Genomic DNA, 27,729 nt, shown 5'->3' with positions numbered 1-27,729 from the left:
TGACTGGCTGTGATTTTGTCACTCTGTTCAACATTTTAAAAAAAAATTGAAAACAGGCAAATTACTTGATGCTGGAAACTTCTTGTATCACACTTTGTTAGGACTTAGTGAAATGCTAGTCAGAAATATAATTTGGCTAAACGTACAAATTAATATTTCAGATTTGGGCATGTTCAGATGGTCTGACAGTTACCATTGTGTCTATTTCGTTCATCAATCTCTATATTCATCCTCTGAAATCCACTGGCCTAACAAATAGAGAGGGAGGGGGTTTGCATTGCAGGCATTAGACAAGGGTAAGAAAAGAAAAGAAAGACCACAAATTGAACTGCCATCTCTTCTCTGCACAAATGAAAGATGGCCACTAATGTCCTTCGACAGCTAAAAAGGAATTACTGCCAGCTTGATTTTCTCAATTGTAATGCTGCTGTTGGGTTTGATTTGATGCCAAATACCCTCTTTTCATATTTGCTTGAAACCCTAATTCAATCTAGCTTAAACAAACGTAACAACAGCACTAATATCATCATCATAATGCAGTGGTATAAAGGGCCAATGTGCTTATATCTGCATGCTACAGGTTTGGAAAATGGATTTAGAGTGGATTGAAAATCATTACACAAATGCGCAGTTAAACATTTGGTGTTATTACACTGCACTCTGGAATACTTGGTTCTGATGGATCATTCACAACATTCTATGGTCAAATATTATTGTATAATGGCTGCTTAACAGTATAACTGACAAACTCCTTCCTACAGAGATACCGGTGTTATTTGTATGTGTATCACTCCACATTTTCTCTTACTTTTCACATAATGAAAATGTTTTTTTTTATTACTGGGATAAATGTACAGTTAGCCTGTGCTTTAAGTTTATTTATTCATTTTTATTATGACTGTACATTATCCCTTAATTGCACAATTCCCGTGCAAATCACCTAGTAGTTCTACAATGTCCAAAATATGAACAATAAATAAAAAAAAAACCTTGATCTCTAAACTTAATGCTTCTATATTCATTGAGCATCAAGTATAGTTACAGCACATTATGATCATATATGAAGTGAATGTATTTGTGCAGTTAAGATAAACATGGTTACTGACATGGTTAAATTAGACGTGAAATGCTGAAATAAAAGGTTTGCACCCATCACTGATTGAACACTCTTTTACAACCAATAAAACAAATATTTATGGATTAATTAAGTAGGCTTACAGATAAATGTGCATTAAAAACGGGCAGGCAGGGTTGACATTATTGTATCATTATCATCATTAAAATAACATTTAGATAACATCATTTCAAAAGACTTAGCCTCCAAGAAAACTGTCATGGCCCTTATCACCCACTGCTCTTGTTTGAGAAATACGTTAGTTCTGATATGGAATGAATTTAATTGGATCACTGGAAGCTGAGCTGGTTTTAATAATAAAGATTGCAAGCACCCTTCACCACTTATCCACCAAAGAATCACCCATAACTTGAATCTATCTTCACAGACAGGGTTCCTACACTTATGACTAAAAGGTTTTCCATGATTTTTCCCTTCATTTGGACAAGGATCATTAAGAGTCATTTTATAGAAATCACAATCACAAAGAGCAATCTCTAGCCAATAAAATATTGTAGACATAATAATAACTAGGAACTTTTCTATTCACTATTTTACTATGATTTTATATTATTTCCATAACTTATCCATACCTGAAAATCAAAATTAACAAATTGCCTAATTCCAGGTTTTCCGTGACCGTGGGAGCCTGGAGGGTGCGAAAGGGAGAACGCTAGTGAGTGACAAGCAGGAAGAGGAAGAGAAAACTGACTGAGGGGACAAAAAGAGGACACAATCTGCTGAGACTAACACAATGGCCTCGAAAGAGGTATCATAAACCGCAATAACAAAAGAAAAAAAAAACTCACACAGATGCACGTGCACCTCCCTCCAAAGAAAAACCTTGAGGACATAATTCTCAGTTCTCGATTTGCATTTAGAAGCAAAAACTGGCGAAACAAGCAAGCATACGATTCATCTAACTTCAATGGACATGCAAACAGACCACACAGTGCACAGTGGTGTGTAATTGTTCAATTTATTTCTCTTGGATCACACATGCATTGCGTTACAGTATGAACAGTATCAGCAGCTGAATTCATGCCTGAAACTTCTGAAGAACGGCAGATTATTTTTCTTTCACGGCACGATCTTACTTAATCAGGAAGCTGAGAGACAAAGAAAGAGAAAAATTTGAATGATAAAGTGTCCATCATCATTAGAGAAGGTATCTAAAGACTGAAAAAGCTCATGAACTTCTGTCACACAATCTTCCTCTTTGTATTATAAATGTATATTATTTGCTAAATTCGTTTAACAAATTGTGCCTGGGCTGATGTACAGCACGTGATAAGGAAGAGCAAAAATCAAGAGCCTTTTTCCAGCAGTAAAATATTGTTACACGCAACACATTTTTACTTACATTTTTAATAACTCTTGGCTCTAATTCTTGGTAATCCAAGTATTGTTGGAATACTTTCTGCAAACGGTCTATTTTGATCGATTAATTAACCATTGTCCCAGGCAACCAACATTTTCCATAAATTTAGATTTTTCTAATATCACTTTTTAGTCTCTTTCTTGTAACATAATTAAATAATTTTAACTCAAACACTAAAATATCTAATAGCTGTGGCTCAGGTGGTAGAGCGGGTTGGCCACTAATCGCAGGGTTGGTGGTTCGATTCCTAGCCCACACGACTCCACATGCCGAAGTGTCCTTGGGCAAGACACTGAACCCCAAGTTGCTCCCAATTGCAGGCTGGCGCCTTGCATGGCAGCTCTGCAGTCATTGCTGTTTGAATGTGTGCGAGAATGGGTGAATGAGTCACATTGTAAAGCGCTTTGAATACTGTTAAGGTTAAAAAGGTGCTATATAAGAAAAATAGAAATTCTATTGTGCATTCACTTCGTACTTGATGATTGTTGGGCATATTTCTATGAATTTACACGCTCATTTTATACGCATGGAAAATTTGATTCTCGTCCGAATTTTGATGTATGCTGTTTAATTACAAAGAACGTTCGTATTATTAATCATTTTCATCTACTGACACAACAATTATGACTAATATTAGCAGTGACTGTATCGGCACGTCCTTAACTTTACTGGTCGATTTAGAAAAAGTTTATTAATTTATTTAAACTTGAACAAATTAAACCAAAAATATTTCTAAATTGAAATTACACTTCAAACGAAACAGGTGGAAAATACCATTGCAAATTAGATCATTGTGGCAGGGTGGAGGGTGGGGCCGGGTCGTGATCCTACACACCCGGTCCCGTATTAGGCTAATTATGCCTCCGTGAGGTTTAAAGGCTCGACTGCAGAGGGCCGTGCAGGAGAGAGATATCGTTAGCGGACATGTCCGTCATGTGTGTTGTGTTGTCTTTTAAGTTTATCATTAAACTATCATTTATATTGAAAAGCCGGTTCTCGCCTCCTTGCCTATCCTTTAACTGTTTTACAATCATAAACACAATTGTAAATTTAAACATAATAGTAATAATTGTAATTAAAAATAAACCATGACCTATAGATAGTTAATAAATATTTGTTTCATATAAGTCGGCTACAACTCTTATCGTCAGGTACATCATTTCATGTTCTACTATATTTTCAGAGTTCAAACTGAAGAGTTAAGAGCTCAACATAGTTAAGACATGGTTTCAAACGTCTTAGCGCAATGACCTATTTCTCAGGAACATAGCGAATTACGCTTTGCACCACTTCATTACCATTCAATATACCCACGGTTTGCATGCATACACTCACAATAGTGCAATCAGTCCCACCCATGCCCACTTGCGGTTTGCGCTGACACGAAAATTGGATAAGATATTGTGAATAGTTGTTGCGCTTAGTGCTGTGCTGTGCGTGCTCATGAAAATAGAGTCCCTGATGTTAATTAGGTTTGTTGAGTTTCATTGTTATTAAGGTTTGTGTGTTAAGGTTTGAGGTCTATTGCAAGGCAAGACATACCTTTTTTCAGAGACAAAGATTGTAGTTAACTTATAAAAACCATATATAACATTGAAATGGTGACCAAAATGAAAGTCTCATATTGCGAATTGATGGTTTGCTGAACTAAATATTACTCGTTTTTCAAACAAGAATTTTAGCATTTAGTGAACAAACAAATTCAAACAGTTGCTGAGAGAACTCAAAAATCGAACTGCATCATGTTTCCAAGATCCCAAGTTGATAACAAAATAAACCCCTTCACGTTGGAGTCCTGATCACCGTGTCAGGGTTGATTTTGCAATTACAACTGACTGATATACATTATCCCTTCCTTGACCAACAATGCAGGTCTGAGAGTAGTTTTTCTTACAGTAATGGTTATAGATCAACGTTCTCAATAAGTCTTACCTGTAAGGATAACCATGATATTTTGATCTGAAGATGGAGAGAAGAAAGCTAAAGAAGAACACCACTAAACCGAGCCCAACAAGACAGATAACTGTAAAGAAAAAATGAGAAGAGAAAAACAAAGCGTCACTCTCTTGATAAGCTTCATTGATGAGTCTTAATTAGTATTCCGCTGCAACAGTCTTCTATAATGGGATTAATCCTTTGGTAAAAATAGTTTCATGAACTTTGCTCTGTGAGCTAATCCCATACAGCCATCTTAAATTAAGCCATTACTAATGAATGAAACAATAATCGCCACTTAAATGCTTATAAAACGTGCTGCATCAGCTGCTTTTTCCCAGAGATGAGATGGCAACCACAATATCATAACCTACCATTTCATATATAAGGTGACTTTAAAGATTAGTCAATAATGCTTTGAAGATTGTGCTTTTCAACAAAAGCACAACCAATACTTTATAAGCAGCTGATTTTATCAAGGGAAATAAATCAAAACAATAAGTACTTGAGCTTGCGCTTTACAGTGATTTTTCAAGGGGACGGTGTGTTCATACGCACGACAACACGAAGTTCTATAAATAGATAACATAATTGTCATAATAAAAATAACAAACAGTGCTTCCAGCAACTAATAGAGTTCAACTGAATAACAGCAGGGTGTGTACAGTTGCCAAACAAAGGCAACGTGACACATTAAATACCCAATAAACCCATTTAAGTTTTTGTATCTTTTATTCAGGGTCCCCACCCTTTTGACCAATTCATTTTACATGGGAATTCAATTACATTTCCAGACAATTTTAAATTGAGGACAATTTCCATGACGTTAGGGATTTTATAGATTTCCATGACTTTTTCAGGCTTGGAAAACACCATTATAATGTCTCCACAATTGTTTGCTTGTTAATGACGAAAATAATCATTATTATTATCATTTCACAGATTAAAAAACATTTAAACTAAAATTAAACATTTACACTCTCAAATTGTAAATAATAATAACAATAATAATAAATGTTGATGTCTCTCATGGGTATGTCCAATTCTTTTGTCCTATAAAGTTCTTTCTAGAGTGAGAATGTCTTCTCATCGGCTGTGCTTATGTCTGCGAAGATACCTAAAGGCATCTGACCATTTTTTTTTTGCAGCATCTTCAATATGTATCCCTATCCCACAATTATATTTGTTTAATGATAATCAATTTACAATATTGTATGGCATTACCATGGTACCATGACCAAAAACACTGTAATACCATGACCCTTTTTTTATTTAGAGAAAGCTCATGAAGATGGTTCAAAAGGTAATGCATGTGTGTAAGAGTTAGGAGTAAACATATTAAAGAGCGAGGCAGTGGCAGCTGCTGTTTAGCTGAATGAGAAGCTAATCAGAGCTTAATCAAAGTGTGTTAACCTCCTCAAAAGAGGGGCACCTCCAATTACCCCACACCACCAGCACTGGTGCTCTTCAGTTTAGTCATCCAGAAACACTCAGTCTTATACTGAGATCTCAAACACAAAATACACCCACAGTCACACAAACCACAACAGTCTTATCCAGCTTTTAATTTAAAGTTTTACTATCTACTGAACTTCCCTAAATACTTGTTTTCAAGGCTCCAAAAACAGCATCTAAGACCGTGATGCTCATGCCTATAACCTTTCAATGACTCATTACAAAAGCTGTAATTTAAGAAGTGGAATAGTAGCCTTTATGTGCAAAAGGATTTTACATTAAACAAAGATGACTAACTGAGATGTGACATTTAAAAGGTGCTAAACATTTATTTTCAGGTTCGTCTGTGTAGTGGAGTAACTAATATGATGTTGAGGAATAATGGTGCACTGGTGCAATCACATTTGACTGACCTTGCTGTAAATGTTTATGCGTAGGGGGGTGACGTTTTAAACTCTGACAATCTTCATTTACTGTAGCCTCTTCCTTTCTTAAAACGCTTTGAGTCAGTGTGTTTCCATGACAACAGCTGGGTTTGATATTCCACTGACTTCTAAGTCTTCTTATTTTGCATAGCAGCAATTAACATTATAGGTCACCAGAGGTTCAGGTTTGTTTTGTAGCCTGCACTTTTATATTTAGAAGCACGACATGGCGAGTGTGTGAATGTTTTTAATAGAATAAAAGTGCAAAACTAATTTGAAACCCAATATTTGGGTTGCTGATGCATTGTACCAGGCAACCAACATTTTCCATAAATTTTGATTTCTCGAACTTTTTGGTCTTTCTTTTAACATAATGAAATAATTTTAACTCAAACACTGTAGAATATGTATAATACATTTTATCCAGCTAAATGGTAATTTAGTGCTAAATGCTAATCTGGATTATGTAGCCAATTACAAAAATCAAGCAATTTTAATTAAAATAGGCTAGATTTTTAAATAAGTACAATCAGATAACAGATTATTTTTTCCCTTGACTTTCAAAGAATCGCAGGAGCAGACAAACAAATAGCAAATTTCTTGTTTGACATGCTTCATGTAAAGAAGTCTAAACTGATACTTAATGCGCCTAAAATTAGATTTTCAACAAAACATGCTATAAATAATGGAAAAATAATTAATAATCACATTAGATTACCCAAAAGTATAATCTAAAAATTAACATTACTGACTACAATTTTAGTTTTGTTATTAGTAGTCATTATTAGATTACATTTCAGAAGTAATCCAACACTGCTGATGCATAATGTATAATCTTTTTTTTTTTATCAATAGCAATATTTTAAATTAACATTTACATGAATGTTCTGTATATGAGAAATTATCTAACTTAATATCGCTCCAACTGGTTACCTATCTTTCAAGTTTTTTTTATTTGTAACTATTTTTAATAACCTTTTTGCTTTTATTTTTAAAACACAAATGTTCCATGTAGTGTCTTATTTATCATTTCCTAATATCTGCAAATATAATAACAAAAAATAAGTATTTTGCAGTTTTAGATGCCTTATTGCTTTTATAACATTTGTACTGTATAATAAATATACTAGCATGAACAGAAATTGTCATTAAAAAGTTATTTTATTAAGCAAATAGCTTAATTGCCAATAGAAGATATAGTTTATCATGGAAACAGTATCAGAAATGTATTCCATGTGTGCTGTGCAGTGCGCAGAGATACACAAAATAACTAGGTAAAAAGATGTTCCCTTTTGTAGGAACTCGAGCTGTGTAATCGCATTGGGACATGCCCTGAGTGTCACGTGGCCTGAAGCCTTATACAATTAGACCAATTTATTAAGCAATGCCCCTAGGGAGCAACGTCATGGACTCCATAAAGGCGCTCGCTTCGGGCCATCAAGTCAGATTTTCTGTTCTTCAGTGCACAATCTCGTCTGGCCCGTGTTGGACCAATGACTCACAAGGGAGGATTAATACTGTTCTCCTTTTTGAGTGGCAACACAGGATGGAATTTAATAAGCAACTCGTTTTATATAGCATAATTTCAGAGCAAATTTAATGTGTTTTTTTTTTTTTTTATATTACAAGGGTCCAACGGGACAGCAACACTGTTCGAGGCTCGCAATTTGTCACCACGAGGCATTATCCACACTTGTTCCAGTTCCATGGCCTCCAGATTGAAGCTCCGTGTCTGGGGGCACTTTGGAGTGCGAACGGACATCGGATTCTTCCTCGTGTTTGTCGCCCTCCCCTAGAGTGAAAGAGCAAGTCTCGTGGGACATGATTTGAGGCCTATCTGTTTTGCTGATGAACGCTTAAAGTCTATGTTCAAATATATATAGTCAAACAGACTTATATTTAAATGTGTTTAAGTTTAAATTTACTTTGTGTTACATTACAGTGTCGGAGTGACACCTGACATTTGACGAGATGTGTCAAGTCGCACCATGATGACTATAGGTTGTCTACAGTGTAGTGTTGAAGCTGCACATAACCTCAGAATGCAACTAATTATAGACCCCTCAGCTTTTACCTCGAGGCTAGAATTCAACAGTACAATGAGAGACTTTGTATCCTAATTGTATTCAGTATTGTTTATTCCCTATATCCCTAATTGGCATTAATATTGACTTTGCAAGGGCTTTTTTAGAATAGCAAAACAATTTTACTCTTAAAAAAATATTTTGGAAAAGCACTGTGGCAAATGTATTTTTCCCATTCATTTTATTATATTTTTTATAGTGATTTGAAAAATTCTTCATTAATAAGTTCTAAGACATGAGCCTGAACAGTTAAGAATGAAGAAAAATTTTATGAAAATATAAAACTATTGATTTAAAGTTGATATAGTAACAATATATTTTAGGTTTATTGCAAAAAATATAAACAGTATATAAACAGTTTGGTACACAATGTAATTGGTGCTTATTTATAGGAATGTGTACAGTTACCCTTTTAACATTCGGTTAACCAAGAGGTTTCACAAACAGTTAACCAGTTTTTCGTTGGGAGTCGGGATGTTGGAATACATTTCTTGCAATGTAACTTCCTCAAATCTTACTAAAAATAGCAGAAAATAAAATGCACAATGAGCTTTGAGCCTAAATAGCCAACACATAGATCTTTAAATGATAAAATCTCACATTTAAGTCAAACAAAAATAATCAAACAGTCACTGCCTGTATATGCGCTCTGCCGGAATGATTCACATGTCCGAGAAGCAGCAAACGCAATATTGTCATGTGTGTGGAGTTGTGGTTGTGGTTAAATAGTCTCTTCAGGGGGCTTTGATTGGAAATGGTTTAAAATCAAATATTGTCTAATAATTGTACATAAATATTCACGCTAGAGCAAAAGGACACTGTCTTGTCATTTAGCAAGAGGTGAAAAGAAGGTGCTCTGAGAAAAACAACCTGGAACCATGTTTGATGGTGTAACAGTCACATTAAGTTCTCTTGGCAGGCTGTACAATCTCACCCCTGGCCTTCACAATGGCCATGGAGGTCATCATCAGGGCCTCAAGATGGGTGGTGGGGGGTGAGCGAACTAAGAACGGGATTCGCCTTCCACCTATCCGAGCATACATGGATGACATGACCACCCTGACCACTACTGCAGCATGTGCCAGGCGGCTACTTGGAAAACTGCAGGAGAACATCAAGTGGGCCCGGATGAAAATCAAACCGAACAAGTCACGAAGCATCTCAATAGTTAAGGGACAGCTTAAAGATGTGAAGTTCTGCATTGGTGATGACCCAATACCAACAGTGTCTGAGCAACCTGTCAAAAGCTTGGGTAGATGGTACAATGCAAGCCTCAGGGACAAAGACCAAGTGCAGCAAGTAAGGCAGGACATTACCAACAGTCTAAAAAACATCAACAGTACCCTTCTGCCAGGGAAGCTCAAGCTCTGGTGCCTGCAATTTGGACTTCTCCCTCGGGTAATGTGGCCACTCACTATTTACGAGCTCCCAATAACAACTGTGGAGAAGATGGAGCGAACCATGACTTCATACATGAAGAAATGGCTCGGCGTCCCACGCTGTCTGACTAACATCAGCCTCTACGGCAAAGGGGTCCTTGAACTTCCTATCACAAGCCTCACCGAAGAGTACAAGTGCTCTAAAGTGAGACTCCAGATGACTTTGAAGGACTCCAGAGACCAGACCATCAGCAATGCCGTTCCACCTCTGTTAACTGGATGGAAATGGACACCATCCGATGCGGTGCAGCAAGCTACGTCAGCCCTGAGGCACAGCGATATTGTAGGGCACGTCCAGTTGGGAAGAGGAGGCCTTGGCCTTACGACAAACAAGCCAACTTGGCGTAGTGCCTCAACATCAGAGAGGAGGAACATGGTGGTCAAGGAGGTGCGCCGTCAGGAGGAGGCGGAAAGAAGTGCAAAGGCTGTCTCTCTTGCCAAGCAGGGACAATGGATGAGGTGGGAAGGCCTGGAGAGGAGAAAGCTTAGCTGGAGGGAGCTCTGGGAAATAGAGGCAAGCAACATCAGCTTCATCATCAGAGCCACCTATGATGTGCTCCCATCTCCAAAAACCTCCACCAGTGGTATGGCGAGGACCCAACCTGTGCCCTCTGCCCAACTCCAGCGACTCTTAAGCACATCTTGGTCGGGTTGTAAGACCAGCCTCACACAAGGTCGTTACACCTGGAGACACAACCAGGTCCTCAAGAGTCTGGCAGCAGCTCTTGAGAGCCAGAGGAATGCCACCAACTCCTTGCCCCTGAGAGCAATCAAGTCCATCACAGCCCCAACCTTCATCCGAGAGGGACAGAAAAAGCCCAACCATCCCCCTACCAAACCAGAAGCTGGACAGCTAGCCATGGCCGGGACTGGAAGATGCTAGTCGATATAGGCCAGCAACTAATCTTTCCACCTGAAATTGCAGTCACCACCCTTAGGACAGACTTGGTTCTCTGGTCCCCTTCATTGAAGTCTGTTTACATCACTGAGCTCACAGTCCCATGGGAGAATTCAACAGATGAGGCCTATGAACGCAAGAAACTGCGCTATATAGAACTGGCAGCAGACGCTCAACAACGAGGATGGAAAGCGAAAGTCTATCTGGTTGAAGTGGGATGCAGAGGTTTTGTGGCTTTTTCTACCATCAGACTGCTGAAAGACCTTGGCATCCGTGGACAGGCTCTGCGACAAACAATTAGATCAGTCTCTGAAGCGGCCGAATCCAAAGCGACTTACAGTGCACTTATTACAGGGACAGTCCCCCTGGAGCAACCTGGAGTTAAGTGCCTTGCTCAAGGACACAATGGTAGTGGCTGTGGGGCTTGAACCAGTGTCCTTCTGATTATCAGATTACAAGTTATGTGATTAGACCATTACACTACCACCACTCCAGCCTTGCATAGTCCTAATTTTCATGATTGGGCATGGGACACAAGCTCAGGTTTGATCACCCTGTAGCTGGCCACCTTTGATGAGGGTGTCTAGTGTTGAAAGGCCGAAACGCCCCCTGATTCAAAGGTACATTACTGATGATGTGTCCCGAAATTTACATATTTCCCATGACTGAGGTACAGCTCCCACGCCACTCTCAACATCAAGGCAAACCTCATGTGCATACCATCCATTGGCACAATGGACAGTTTACCATCACGTCCTGTGTTTATGAGTCTTCTTTGAAACCTGAACTTCAGAACGCAGCACAACGTATGAAACACAACGCAGGTGTTTGGAGATACGTTTATAAAAATGACAAATCTTTGACATTTTTCTTAGTGTCTGAAACCACGGCGATCCTGCAAGAGATGCTGAACGAAAAAACTGTGAGATTCGGCGCAATGCGTGTTAACAGTATAAAGAAAAACAGTGCAGATGCACACAAAAGCATTTCTGATCAGCCCCTAACTCACCCTATACATGATAACTGAACCAAACTGTCCGGTTTGTTGGACCTTGTCAAATTTGGGTTGGGTTGAAATCCTCTATTGCACGTGTAGAATAACCGAATGGGGATTTTGGAATTCGAATATTGGCACGTCAAACGGTTATCCGAATGTCAACCTACCGTGCACATCCCTACTTATTTATACATTTTGAAACATGATTTAAATCAGAAAGCCAGAGACCAGAAACATCATGAGTTAGCACTTATGTATCGCACTTATGTAATTAAGCAATATCACACTTGCAATCGTGCTATATTGCCCTACACCAGCACTGATGTGATTACCTATGGCACTCGGCCTGCGGCCCTTAATAAGCAGTGCTGATTTAGGGTCATATAGCAAGATTGTGAGTGTGATATTGCTTATATACAACAGTTTAATGAACAAGTACATTTAAAAAAATTAGGAAAAACTGACTACAGTCATAAAAATAGCATTTGTGCATGGAACTACTTTCTTACACGACCGATCAGAATCTGCCGTCGCTGGTTCAAAACTAATGATGCATCCAAGCCTCCGTTAGTATTTCAAAAATGTCACTTCAGGAATAGTATCACGGCTTGTGCTGTTTCTAACAAGTTATTGGATAAACAAGGATGGATGTGCTGTGTGTGTGTATGTGTGTGTGTGAGGGAGGGAGAGAGAGATGGAGCGTGTGTGATCACCTGTTGCCACACCCAAGCAGAGATGCTGTCAGCTTTCTGGAGATCAGCTTTCTTAGTGTAATAATAGAGGTAATTCTCCCTATTTCACGGTAGCCGGTGAAAGAGTCTTTCACTATAGAAACCGCAATGTTCTCCACCATTTTGAACAGTACGTTTTCTCCAATGTGGAAACTCCAGTAAGAGGTAAGTAATGAGTTCTGTAATCTGTCTGTTGTGATGAGCATAATGCTTAAGTTGTTCGTTTAAAGCCATTTAAAGCTATTTTCTAGCTGTAGTTGTGTACTAGTAATAATACGAGTGATCACGGGGAGCTGTTGTATGTAAGCAACGACTGATGGATTCACTTCACGTCACCAACTGCTTATATTACACACAAAAATGATCTTTTACCACCACCTGCTGGCTAATATATGTAATGTCAAGAAATAAAATAAAAATGCATGTAAGAGAAACTTATACAGTAACTCTTAACACATATGCACTACTCTTACACTTTAGTTTAGAACAGCATGAACACAAGCAGAGTGATACACACACAGTGAATCGTCCGTGTGCTGATGTTGTTAGACCATCAGTGCTCATGGAACGTCTCTCGTCCAATCAGATTAAAGCACCGGAACTAGCGGTTGTATATTTTAAGATATTCAAATATATAACAAATAAAATTCAAAGCAATCAATTCACACATATGATTTGATTAAAATAATTTTGTTTCAGATAGATGGGAAAAATAAAGTGGCGGGAATGTAGTGTGTCAAAAACAGGAACAGGGTTGAACCAACATGCTACATTGAGTGATTGCAATGTAAACAGCTTTGTTGATTGGAATGGGAGTGATGACAACACCCCACATGCACCCTCTGTAGACAAGAAAGTAGAGGCTAACCCCTCACATACATTAAAAAAGGAAGGACGCTATAGACTGGAAAATTATGTGGTTGACATAGTCACTGGTGCATTAAAACTACACACCAAAATTAAGTATAAAAGACAAATTACTGAAGCATTCACAAATGAACACAGACACCACATCCTTATGAGTAAGTTAATCTTTGTGACATTCATATGCAAATGACACACACTGGCACAGCCATCAGCCAGAATCTATTACTCTTAACACTATCACATAAATACATCAGTGTGCCCATCTCATGTACCTATAGTGGCTGACAGAGGATCACCCAGCAGTGCCTACAGAGCAAACATCTACCTCAGCTGCAAGGCCATCCTCCTCCTCTTACACCCCAAGGAACATGCTTTAAGACCCTCTTCTCTTGCCCTTCTGTCTACGTGTACTCTATCAGGGTTCCAATACTTTTTTTGTCAATACTATTTGCATGACAAGGAAAGGTTCATTTACCCCTCATTGAATGGGAGGATAATGGAGAAAGAGGAAGATTTTTCTTTTTAATTTCTTAGTTCTAAATATATTCATATGTGAAATGTTCTATATTAGTTGACCATTGTTTTCTTATGTAGGTTATATTGTTATATTTTCAAAGATATGGGCTTTAGACTATCAAAAGGTTCCTTGTTATTTTCATAGTTTGTAAACAATAGCCCTGAAGTGTTAAAATGATCCATATGTTTTTATTTTTTAAGTTAATCAAAATATATTTGTTTGTTAAGATATTAAGTCATGTTTATCGTTATAAAATAATCCATAAGACGCGTTATTTTTTCCTATAAATTCTCCTCCCTTCTCAGTTAGTTTCCTTTTTAACTTTCACATTCTCCTACTTGTGTTTTTGGTGATTCATATTCTTCATGCATATCGCCCCCTACTGGGCAGGGAGAAGAACTTCTAGCAAAAATGTACTTAAATATCTGTTTCTCACCTACACCTATCAAATCACTTTTGAAGATCTGGATTTAAACATATGATTCGTATGGATTACTTTTATGATGCCTTTATGTGCTTTATGGAGTTTCAAAATGTTGGCACCCATTCACTTACATTGTATGGACCTACAGAGCAGAGATAGTCTTCTAAAAATGTTAATTTGTGTTCTGCAGAAGAAAGTAAGTCATACACATCTGGAATGACATAAAGGCGAGTAAATGATCAGAGAATATTCATTTTTAGATTATCTATCCCTTTAAGAAGGAACAGTGGCCAGTTCTTGAAAATGTTAATTGAATACCCCTGTTTCATTGTTTTATGTTTATTTAATGGTAAGTTGTGTTTACATGATAAAATATTACTTAAAATAAAAGAGCTAGTGAAGATAAGTATGGAAAAAATGTTGGCCCCCGTAAACTTTTCAGTTGAATAATCGGGCCCCCGCAAGAATGTAATTTAAGTTTTTCTATTGTTTCATAAGAGTACTACACACCAAAATTTTATTCTATCAAAAATGTTAATGTGTTCACATTTGGCACATGTTATATCACAATTCTGCCAAAATTCTTAAGTGGTAACACTTCTCAATTCCAACTGATGTGAATTTGAGTAGTATTTAATAGGAGTGTATAACAAAAGTGACCTGTACACTTAATGCAAATAATGCTACTCTTGGCTTACACACATGTTCACACACACACACATAAGATGGAAATTACCATAATTATAAACACACATATAGTAATTACAACCATTTGCCTCCTCTCTTTCTCAATGGTCCAAAAATGGAAACATAAAGCACTTTCCTCATTTGCCATCAAGGTAAATTTAAAACCAAGGCAAAAATAACTCAGCATTTACATAAAAAAAAAAAGTCCAAAGCTGGGGATGACTATAGAGGTGGGATGGAGGTCATCACATTAAGTGGTCTCCACAACTAAATCAGTGATAATACATGGAAAGCATTCATGTGTCAGAGTTTGGAGGCGATACTTCTCTTTATGGGAACCCCTGAGAAGCACTTTGAATGGGGGAGTGAGAGCGGGTGTGACGTTAGAAGCTCAGAGGGGAAAAAAGGCAGTCATGTAACAACATCCTATAAGTGGGACAAAGACTCCAGCAGGAGGTGATTCAGAGCCACACACATATGCAAGACACACACTCATGCTGACAGTTATCATCAGACAAACACACACATAAGACACACACACAAAAGTAAAACACACTATCATAATATGCCAAGGCAAAATATGCCCATTTTGATCATTTTATGCCTCATGAAGGATATTGAAACCACCACTACAAAAAACTTCAAACTAACTGACTTTTTTCAGTAAATTCAAAATGTTCTTTTTGACAAGGACCATAGAAGAAAATTAGATGTTTAAATTTTCATAAGAAAATAAAAGGTGTTTTTCTGTGCAAACTCGCAGCCATGATGCTAGGGTGTTGTGGGTGGTTGATAGGACTTAGCTATGTGATTTCTAGGGTGTTTCCTAGGGTGCTCTATCATCAGCAAGGCAAAAACATAAGTCTGACCGAAACTGGATATTGTTAAACTGAGGAAAATCTGATTAGTTTCCCACTGATTCAAATTGTAAGTTTGTTTCATTGGGCTATCCAATGAGTAAAACACATGTGCCCACTTACCTGGGTAGAATTTGTGATTAAATGGTTTAAGAACACACCTCTACTCAACACATTGTGTGAATAAGGAATCATTCACTACTGTAGCACATATGGTGCAGGATGAGCACCAAGTTTATTATATAGGCTTAGTGGTTTGTTTAAACCCCTTATAACATGTATGGGCTATATAATAGGATTGCTTGCCTTAGCAGGCGCCACTAAAAAGACAGAAAGCAGTATGAATATAATAAACTTACTCCTCCGCTTGCCCACGTCTCCCTTGGAGGTGGCGGCTTCATTCAGAAGGACCATTCCCATTGTGATGGCCGCATCTTTGATGGAAGTCAAGGAAATGTCAAAGTGGTGGCCTCCAAGCTGGATGTGATTGGTTTTTACAGGAAGCATCTTACATGTTTATAGATTAACTGCAAAATGATTGACTGTGCTGGAAAAACATTGCTCCAGCATACCTGGAAATTTCAATTACTGTGAGCACAATGGAAACCAGACACTTTTCAACTCTGAGTGCACTCTATTTAGCTGGGAGTTGGTGGAAGGTAGACAGACAAACACTAGGTGTTCTGCCAGTAGCCAGAAGCTCCTCTCTTCTCCACCAGCTGAGCCAGATTGTAGCAGAGGGTCTCTGTCAGTCTGCCTGCTACCCATCAGGTACAGTCATCAAACCCCCTTTATTACAGTGGAAGTTCACACATAGACTGACCCTCAAGAATACATGCCCAACATGGCCAGCTGATTGAGTGATTAATAGCTTCCATCAACTGTTTAAAATCCCTTCAATACTGTCAAGATGCATACTTTTCATCTAGTTTTTGTTAGCGCTGAAAAAAACGTACAAATTTTGTTGGTGGAATGTAGATAGACAAACACTAGGTGTTCTGCCAGTAGTCAGAAGCTCCTCTTTTCTCCACCAGCAGTGCCAGATTGTAGCAGAGGGTCTTTGTCAGTCTGCCTGCAACCCATCATGCACAGTCAACAAACCCACATAATTACAGTGGAAGTTCACACATAGACTGACACTCAAAAGAACATACCCAACATGGCCAGCCGATTGAGTGATTAATAGCTTCCGTCAACTGTTTAAAATCACTTCAATACTGTCATGATGCATACTTTTCATCTAGTTTTTGTTAGAGGTGAAGTAATTTGAAAAAGCTTTATCACATTGTTGTTGTTAGCGAAGACAAGACAAAACAAACCAGTTGTTATAAATTATTATTGTTCATTGTTAGCTCATAGTGCATTAATAAATGTTAACAAATACATCATTTGATGTTAAATTAACATTAACTAAGATTAATAAATGCTGTAGAATTATTATTCATTGCTAACTAAAGATAACAAATGGAACCTTATTGTAAATTCTTACCTAGATTTACATAGGACACAAATGTTATGCAGTACTTTTTGGAGTCCAACATGTGAATCATTTCCATCTATTTCCATCGCATGGAAAAGAACATCTTGGACCTTCTGCAAAAAATCTTATTTTGTGTTACATAGAAGAAAAGTTTATGGGTTTTAAACTATATGAGGATAAGTAAATGATGATAGCATTTTCATTTTTAGGTGAACTATTCCTTAAACACACAACTAACCTCAATTATTCAATAAAAACCACTTGAATTGACTAAAACAAATAATAGAAAAAAATACAGATCTGTATGGAAAAAAATGTCAGAGGGTTATTAAAGGTTCACTTCCTTTACAGAAAATGTGACAAGTTCATGCAGAGTGAGGCTTTTTCTGAAAGGATACTCAACAGAAGAATAATGTGAGATTCAGCCACAAATTGAGCTTGACTGCTGCCATGGATATAACTCTGAAAGAGAGAGAGAGAGAGAGAGAGAGAGAGAGAGAGAGAGAGAGAGAGAGAGAGAGAGAGAGAGAGAGAGAGAGAGAGAGAGAAAATTTGATTTTTAAAACACATTTATTACAATTTATTTCCACTTATAAAAAAACATTAAAAAAACAGTTAAATAACACCTCTCCATAGCACCAAATATCCTCAAACATTGCAATACATGAAGTAGCTTTATAAAAACTAAAATCAATCAACAATCTTGACTTTACCATGGCACAAAATATGGCCACAACATTAAAATCCTGATTTTGTTCGATTTTATCTTTCCTACTCATGTATATTGCAAATTACTTTTACCCAAAATAAAATGTAACAACTGACACTCTCTCTGTCATCTCCTTGTGTATTTAACACCAAAAATGAAAGTTTGCATTGAAAATTCAAAGAATTTAAACAAGTTATGTAAAAGCTCAAATAAAGGTATAAGTCTATAAAAATGCAAAAAAACATGAAACAGTCTCCCTTTTTTTTTAGTTAAAACGTTGTAAAACGTTCTCCAATTTGGCTTAACAATTTTATGCAAATCTAAAACAGTTCGCCAGTGTGTATCAATTCTTCCATTTAGTGCTTTTTTATTTAAAAATGTACTTTCAATACCAAAAAGGCATGAACACAAACTGCACACAGGGCCGGATTAAAGTCTGCACAGGCCCCTAGGATTGGAGGTCTCCAGAAGTAATGTATATACATTTACATAAATTATGAATTTCTGTTCTGTTCATTCACTGTTCCCAACTTAGATTTGCAAGATTTTTTTTCAGCGTGCAAAAGATGTGCACCAATCAGAATTAAACATCACAGGTTTCTGATTTTTTTTAAATGTAGCTTCAATTTAGAAATTGCACTTGCATATACCATACTTTTATTGCTGTTAATTGCATGGCCCTACAAAAGGGCCCTGATGTAAAATATCAACAAGAATAAATCCATGTTAGGCCTGTCAATATATGTTAGCTACATGGCCCAAAAGTGTTACAAGTATAAGCACAGAGTCAAGGATAATCCTTATTGCATCAAAGATTTTAGAACTGTTAAGGGGAGGATTCAAACTGAAATAACTGGAAGAAAAATATTTATTGGATCATAAATAGAACAAAATCATGAATCTTTAAAATGTATTTCAATAAAATTATTATTATTATTTTTAAGGAGAACTTCATTGCATTACTTTCTGCCAGGAATTATTTTCCTATATAACTTGAAAATAAATAAGAACAAATACAAATTTATATGAATGCACTCAATACATTAATTTTCAAATCGCTGTCCATGACTTCTAACCGGAAGCTTTAGAGAGAGATGAAATGTCGTTAAGACCGCGATGTGATGAATGTGTGAGTTTTCCTGCAAGTGAGTTAAACAGATGCGTATTATCCCAAGTCAATCAGAGTTAATAAAACACACTTTATATTAACACTACTTGTGTAATAGATGTGAATATAAGAGAGAACAAATCCTGTCAAACGGATGCATTTCAGTACTGTAAATAAATAGCGATGGATCAAACAGAAACATCATAGAACAAAACTGACTGACTGTCCTGCTGATATCAAAAACAGTTGGCAAACGTTAACAGCACATAAATAAAACAATTTGTTTTAACTAACGTAATATTGTTCATTCGCATGGGAGCTGCTGCATCATAGCAGTTGACACGGACACCTCAAAACTGCACTGTGGCTCATCAAATTTGAAAACTAATCTGCAGACCTGACACAGTTATTGCTAGTTGACCGGGAAGTTGAAGAGGTAGGCGATGGCTCTGCATTATCTGTTATAGCACAGCTGTTAGGTGCAGGAGCAGCTGTTTGCGCTGGTTGTTTGTGCTCCCCGGCTGATGACTGGGAAGTCCAGCAGTCGTAAAAGGCCCCCTGATCACGGTGGGCCCCTCGGCTACAGCCTAGGATAGCCTGTGCAATAATCCGCCCCTGACCACACACATACCACCTCCATTACTACTTGCTTTCCCTTTAAACAAATAAATAACTTACAATCATTATTCTTGGATGTGAAACGGTAAGATAATAGAAATGAGTCAAAAAACAAGTAAAAATCATAACAAGGTTAAGGCAGATAAATGGAAAGATGAAAGGAAAATCGAAAACAAAATGCAAAGAAAAGTTGAAACGATAAAAGCTTTAATGGGCCGGTGAAAAGATTGAAATGAGAGGTAAGGAGAGGTCATGAAACAAGTACAAAACCAATCTAGATATGGGATAAACAAACATATTTGATCCCATGTCTTGACTAAGGTTATGTACATATAGGAATTACAAAGGAATTTTCAGTCTCTAATAATGATCATGTATTAGATTAATTCACTGGGGAAAACTATTTCAAGGTGAGACAAACACATTAAGATTTATGTATCTTTGAGTTTGTGATGAGGAGGAAAGTGTGGCCGGGACGTGAGGTTGCACGCCTGGTGCTGAGTTGCCCCAATCAGCAGGGAGAGGGATAAAGAGGATTCAGGGCAGCAGTTCAAGAGAGAGAGAGAGAGAGAGAGAGAGAGAGAGAGAGAGAGAAATGCACAAAGCCTGAATGTGTGTCTTTTTGTTTATACGTAGCTGGCTGAAAAGCAGTGTGTGTTTCAATGTGTTGCTAAAAAGCAAAGTTTTTGTTATACACTGTAAATTGTCCATTTAATGTCTTGGATTGTTCACATGGCTCCTGCTTGCTTCATCTTAAGAAAGGCAGAGGTCTGCCACATTGGTGCCAAAACCCGGGATTGGAGGAGGAAGATGATGGCTGAGAATTGCGACGCAGAGGAGACGATTGATTGGTGCTGGAGCAGATTGTCAGCTGGCGACTGAAAGAGCCGGCTGAGTGGGTCTAGTGCCATCACCCGGCATCTTTGACGGATGCAGACCAGCTGGCTTAGGACCGTGTGGGTGGCGTGTTTGGGAGCCAGAGGTTTTTTTTTTTCTTCCTTCTCTCTCTCTCTCTGGCGTCCCCGGCTTCTCCTTATCTCCCTTTCCAGCTGATTGAGGCAACTCAGAGCCAGGTGTGCACCCTCACGTCCCGGCCACACCCTCCTCCTCGTCACAGTAAAAAAGAAAAAAAAAACCCTGAAAACTCGACTCAAACCTGACAATTATAAAATATGGAGGACCTAAACACTGCCGGAAGCAGCTCCTTGATACTAGGGCTGTCGTCATTTGCAGCATTTCACACTGAGACAAAAAAAGTCAGATATAGGGAGGGATTTTGGAAAGGAGGGGGCCATTAAGGAGAGTATATGAGCAAAAAGGCCAGTGCATTTATCACTGTCATGTCACTTGTTACCTCTGGGTTAAACGCATCTGCTATTATTTAAACACAGCCATACCACTGCATATTTTCATATTAAAGAAAACAGCATTCAAATTAGAAGCACTTCCAGCACTAACCTAGATACACAATTGTATTAATCTACTAGTGTGCTGTATCTGTTCATTGAGCACAAGTTGATTTCTTATAAACAGTCTTTTTCTACTTTTGAAAACTTACATATTTAAAAATATAAGATAGAATTTTGAACAAAATTTAGAACCAACTCGAGCACAGACTCCTGATGGCATAAGTCATTATACAGTGCATTAATAAAGTATTCAGACCCCTTCATTTTTTTCACATTTGTTATGTTGCAGCCTTATGCTAAAATGCTTTAAATAATTATTTTTTCACATCAATCTACAATCCATACCCCATAATTATAAAGTAAAAACCAGATTTTTGATAACTTTGCAAATTTATTTAGAAGAAAAAACAGAAATAGTACATTGACATAAGTATTCAGACCCTTAACTCAGTACTTAGTTGAAGCACCTTTGGAAGTGATTACAGCCTCGAGTCTTTCTGGATATGATGCGACAAGCTTTGCACACCTGGATTTGGGGATTTTCTGCCATTTTTCTCTGCAGATCCTCTAAACCTCTGTCAGGTTGGATGGGGACCGTCGGTGGACAGCCATTTTCAGGTCTCTCCAGAAATGTTCGATTGGTCCGGTCTCTGGCTGGGCCACTCAAGGACATTCACAGAGTTGTCCCTAAGCCACTTTTGCATAGTCTTGGCTGTGTGCTTAGTGTCATTGTCCTGTTGGAAGGTGAACCTTTGGCCCAGTCTGAGGTCCTGAACACTCTGGACCAGGTTTTCATTAAGGATATCTTTGTATTTTGCTGCGTTCAGCTTTCCTTCAACCCTGAGCAGTCCCCCAGTCCCTGCCATTGAAAAACACCCCCACGGCATGATGCTACCACCACCATGCTTCAATGTTGGGATTGGTATTGCGCAGGTGATGAGTGGTGCCTGATTTCCTCCAGATATGATGCTTGGAATTGAGGCCAAACAGTTCAATCTTCGTTTCATAAGGACAGAGAATCTTGTTTCTCACAAACATTTTGTGTAGCCTTCCCCAGATCACACCAGCAGGTAGAGACTAGTCTCCAAAGGAGAGGCGTGCTCGGTGTTTAAAGGCAGCGGTGCTGAGGCTGTATTTTTTTCACTGACAGCTGGCTGCCGTTGGGCGTTCCAGTTTTGTCAATTTTAATAGAAGTGGCCCATCTCTGCTAAATGGTCTCTCTTTTGACAAGCAGGAAATGTCACTTGACGTCACCAACGAATAGTCCTTGAAATGGTCTACACGAATGCAGGTCAGTTAACATGTGTCAGCTGTTATGACCAGTTTCTCACATGGGCTACATTTAAAATGTCATGTGTACAACCTTACAAAAAATCTGATTTGTGCAAAAAATCAGATATTGGTCACATTCAGCTGTGGTATAAATATAGCATTAGGTAAGCAATTTAATCCAATAAATAAATAATCTGCTCACTTCCAAGTTTATGCGCACTGCCCTGTCTGTATTATGTTACTGCATTATTCCAGTGTTTCCAGAGCAGTTCTGTGGTCCAAAACTCCATCTCGTGCACAGAGTATCAGATGTGCTACGAGTTTGGATTCGTTTGCTTTGCTTACATGCGTTGAGCGCATTATATTTTATGCCAGGTGTGTTCATTATGATGATCGCAAGACTAACATTTGGTAGATCTTGATAACAGGCCAAAAGAGACAGAGGATAGAGATAGAAATATAAAAATAACAAAAATCTTAAAGATTGAATTTTTATTTTCTCGCTACTGCAGGCGTGCATTTTATGAATGACAGACTATGTGTGCTTAATCGCAACAATAATCAAACAATAATCAAACAATATAGGAAATGAGAAAATGATACAACCACACACTGATCTTGACTGAATAACTAAAGTTGAATTAGCATGCGCTGTAACCACCTGAATATCTAATAAACTGACTACTAGAATGCCTAAGGTGTCATTGCTGAAAGTGGAGGATTTTTGAATGAACAAGAAGTTTAATTTATTAAACAGAAATAGTAATGTAAAATGTACATGCCTTTACTGTTATTCTTGAGCAATGTAATTCATCCTCTGTGAAAAAATTATAATTTTCTTTCAAAAACATACAAATGATATAGTGATTCCAAACTTCTGAACGGCAGTATATACACAATGTATATATACTGTATTTAATCCTGGATACGTATAAAGAATAACCATTGGCCGCCATGCAGTGCGTCTATAAATATAAACACATTTTATTTTATTTCAATGTGCCATTTGTATGTTCATTTAATGCCAGGACAATACCTTATTTCATCACACTTAAATGTGCCAACCTATAGTTGACAGGGTTAAATACAGAAAAACAGAGGGATGAATGAAGAGGTGTAATACATTGAGTGAGTGATTCAGTAGTTAGGAGGACAAATGTTGGCGTCATTGTGTAGGCAGATATACTCCTGCACTGACACTGTTCATTTACATGGAGTTGACTTCTGCTCTGTGCTTTTAGGCAGTGCACTGAAGAGCTGACCCATAGTCCACCGGAGTTACAGATGACGTCACCATTCAGTGAAACATCAGAAATCATATTTAGTGTTTGTGTAGGAGCATAAATCAGGGAATATCATCATTGCGAACGCCTACATGCATTTGAATACAAAAGGCATTATTTTTGACTCATGTGAAAACTATACTCCTATACTTTAGAAAAGTGCACTGTCTGGGGGACTCACTATCAAATCCAGGATGTGCTGAGTGATTCCAGCCAGGTCTCTAAGCAACCAAATTGGCCCGGTTACTAGGGAGGCATTCTTAATGGGGCCGTGGTAAGTTGTGTGTGGATCGCGGAGAGTAGCATGAGCCTCCACATGCTGTGAGTCTCCGCTGTGTCATGCACAGTGGGTCACGTGATAAGATGTGTGGATTGACTGTCTCAGAAGTAGAGGCAACTGAGACTTGCTCTCTGCCACCCGGATTGAGGTGACTAACCGCGCCACCACGAGGACCTAGTAAGTAGTGGGAATTGGGTATTCCAAAATTGGTGAGAAAAGGGGATAAAAAAATTTAATAAATAAATAAAAGTGCACTCTCTAAAAAAAAAAGGTTTTAGGTTGATTAATGTAGGGGAAAAAGTAGCACTTTTTAGTACTTCTGGTGTCAAAAAACTAAACACTGTTTTAAGTACATCATGTAGGTACATTTTTAAAGGGTTAGTTCATGCAAAAATGTCATATTTTCTATATTTCATTGAACACAAGAAGATACATTTCCATTGCTTGTTTTTTAAATAATTTAGTAAATGGTGACTGAGGCTGCCAGCTCCTCTAAGGCATTATTCACTCCATTCTGCCACTCTTCTCCTTATATCTCCTTGTATTTCCCAGAAGAAAGTCATCTCCTTAGAGAACTCTTTTTTGGCAAACCAGTGTTTGTGTATGTCTTTTGCATATTTATTTAATAATTTCACTAAGAACAAGGTCAGGATACATTAGCCTATGAACACTAATAGTGGTGAGTAGCAAAGGAGAAGCAATTAAAGATGAGCTGAATATATAAAAACAAGAAGAGAGAGAGAGAGAGAGAGAGAGAGAGAGAGAGAGAGAGAGAGAGAGAGAGAGAGAGAGAGAGAGAGAGAGAGAGAGAGAGAGAGAGAGAGAGAGAGAGAGAGAGAAATGAAAATGATTCAAGAAGAGTCTCCTCTCCATAAATATTTCTATAGTGGGTTATTAGGTTTAGCCTTAAATTCAAAGAAAAAAAGACTCAAATAGTCAAAAATGCCTGGGGACACTTCAATAATGGTGTAATGGTGTACTGGACTCTCAATAATGCCACACATTTCCTCCAGAAAACAACAGACTGTAGTGCCATCAGGAGAATGAATCAGCAGCGATACTTTTGTGGTTAAAGACACAAGTGCCAGCAGTTGAATTCATTCTACTTTACCTTGCTCTGCCAAGTCCCTAAGAGCAGGGCTTTCCGAATACACATCAAATACTTGTCTGCCTACCTGCTTAAGAGATTACTACAGTTGATTTGTTGATTTTTTTTCCTTGTAATGTTTATAGCATGGACAATCATGTAGTTTACTAACCTCAGTATCTACTCACAGAAAAATGTATGAATTTGACTATGGTTCCACATAAAATATATCTAAGCAATCAAAATCTGCATATGTGATAGGACTTACATTTATATATGAATCTATATAAATCATATTCGGTCTTGAATCTTGCTCCTTGTCCTTGTTCCTTTAAGTTTGTTCTGTGTCTTACGTTGTTGAATGCTCCCTGTTTTGTTTTGTGATGTATAATTGCAATAATAATAATAATAATAACAAAAAAAAAAAAAATAGGACTTTCATTAAAATTCTTAAAGGGATAGTTAACAAAAAAAACATTATTTACTCACCTTCAAGCCACCCCTGATGTGTGTGACTTTCTTTCTTTTGCTGAACACAAACAAAGATTTTTGGAAGAATATCTCAGCACAATATGACACAATGTCCTCACAATGCAAAGTGAATGGTGACCAGAACTCTGAAGGTCCAAAAAGTACCTAAAGGTCATAAAAGTACTCCATATGACTCCAGAGGTTAAATCCATGTCTTCAGAAGTGATATGATAGGTGTGGGTGAGAAAAAGATCAATAAGTATTTTTTAATATAAATATCCACATTTGATCAGCCCCACCTGTCAAAATAGCCAAAAAACAAAAGAAGAAGAATGTAGAAGTGTAAGTGGAGATAAATAGTACATAAAATACTTAAATATTGTTCTGTTTCTTTCCCACACTTTTCATATCACTTCTGAAGTCATGGATTTAACCACTGGAGTCTTATGGATTACTTTTACGCTGCCTTCGTGTACATTTTGGAACTTCAGTGTTCTGGTCACCATTCACTTTCATTGTATGGACTTACAAAGCTGAAATATTCTTCTAAAAATATTCATTTGAGTTCTGCTGAAGGAAGAAATTCATACACATCTGAAATGGCATGAGGGTGAGTAAATTATGAGAGAATGTTCATTTTTGGGTGAACTATCCCTTTAAGTTCAATGCCACCAGCAGTACATAGAGAGGAGTTTGATCCTAGTGGAATATCTCCAGATAAAATGCTCTGAATTATATGTAATCATCTAAAAAAAATCAACAAAAGACACCCCACAACTCAAACGTCCCTTAGTAGAGAGGTTCCAATTGTCACATCAATCATTTTAATTTGCATTGAGTTTCATCCGAGTCCATCGCTTTTAAAGTTCTCTTATTGAAAAGCTATTTGTCTAGCTCACATGATATTGATGCCTTTTTAATGAGCTCCTCCCAGAACGAAAGAACATAATAGCGTTTCCCTAGGACCCATGCAAGCATTCCCAATAAACAACATTCCATATTATTTCATCACAGCAGATGTTTTTTCCTTTTTTATGCGCTTCATTTTCCACTCGAATGGCTTATTTTAATGCTGCTTTCAATCTGTGAAACAATGCAAAGCTTTTACTCAAAAAGTCAGAGGAACATGCAAGACACATTAGGGCAACAACATAAATCCGAATAGCAAATTGCAGTCGTGCAAGATAGTCGCAATGACAAATACCATAATACTCTCTGCGCCACTTCCAATTGATCTGATGAATTGAGCATTATGTTTTCCCTCTTTCTCAGACAGGGAAAATAGTTGCAGCTTACTCCGGGAGACAAGGAAGGAATAAGATATTCTGTTCGAATCCATAAAGTTACATGTTCAGCACTATTATGAGTATACATTACCGGTCAAAAGTTTTGAAACACTTACTCATTCTTTATTACAATGTTTTTTTCTTCACATTTTAGAATAATAGTAAAGTCATGAAAACTATGGAATAACAAATATGGGAATTATGTTATGACAAAACAAAATCAATCAAAACTGTGTTTGTATATTTTAGCATCTTTAAAGAAGTCACCCTTTGTCTAGAATTTGCAGACATGTACTCTTGACATTTTCTCAAACAACTTCTTGAGGTATCACCCTGGTATGCGTTTTAAACAGTATTGAAGGAGTTCCCATCTATGTTGGGCACATATTGGCTGCTTTTCTTTATTATTTGTTCCAAGTCATCAATTTAAGAAAAAATAAATATAAATGTAATAAAATTTTAGTTTTATAATGAAATAAATGAATATGGTGGCACAGTTATATTTTGTCTACAAAACTAATTTCAAACATTTTAGCAAACACCTTCAGATCAAAAGAGAAATCATGAGAAACATTTCAGTCAAGTGTTTCAAAACTTTTGACCGTTAGTGTATGTTGGCAGTTTGAACACTCGTAGTGCTTCCATAAAATTTAGTGCATAGTTTGATCAGTCTGCAGTTCTAGATCATGACTGAACATGATTGCCAAATTGGCTATGCTTAAAGTTGAATGCAAACCCAATTGGCTTGCTATAATGTGCAACCTGGGGGTTAATTAAATTAAGTAATTAACTCAAAAAATTTATTTCAGTCATTATTTACTCACCATCATGCCGTATCAGACCCATTTGACTTTTTTTATTTCTCTGTGGAACAAAAAAGGTTTAGTTTAATGAAAGTCTCATTAGATGAATTCA

At 37.4% G+C, this 27,729-nt stretch overlaps 1 protein-coding gene across 1 annotated transcript in view; it reads right to left on the bottom strand.

Annotated features, from left to right (window-relative positions):
- Nucleotides 1-2,080: 2,080 nt before the first annotated feature.
- Nucleotides 2,081-27,729, bottom strand: part of LOC127651769 (tumor suppressor candidate 3) — a 117,848-nt gene continuing 92,199 nt past the window's right edge. The window contains exons 7-10 of the mRNA XM_052137778.1: nt 17,690-17,753; nt 16,171-16,245; nt 4,428-4,518; nt 2,081-2,223 (exon numbers count right to left, since the gene is read on the bottom strand). Of these exons, the coding sequence (XP_051993738.1) occupies nt 2,208-2,223; nt 4,428-4,518; nt 16,171-16,245; nt 17,690-17,753 (246 nt within the window). The 3' untranslated portion in view covers nt 2,081-2,207. The remainder of the gene's footprint in view (nt 2,224-4,427; nt 4,519-16,170; nt 16,246-17,689; nt 17,754-27,729) is intronic.

Source organism: Xyrauchen texanus, chromosome 11, assembly GCF_025860055.1.
Source record: "Xyrauchen texanus isolate HMW12.3.18 chromosome 11, RBS_HiC_50CHRs, whole genome shotgun sequence".
Classification (NCBI taxonomy): domain Eukaryota; kingdom Metazoa; phylum Chordata; class Actinopteri; order Cypriniformes; family Catostomidae; genus Xyrauchen; species Xyrauchen texanus.
This window is presented reverse-complemented; position numbering and strand designations above follow the sequence as displayed.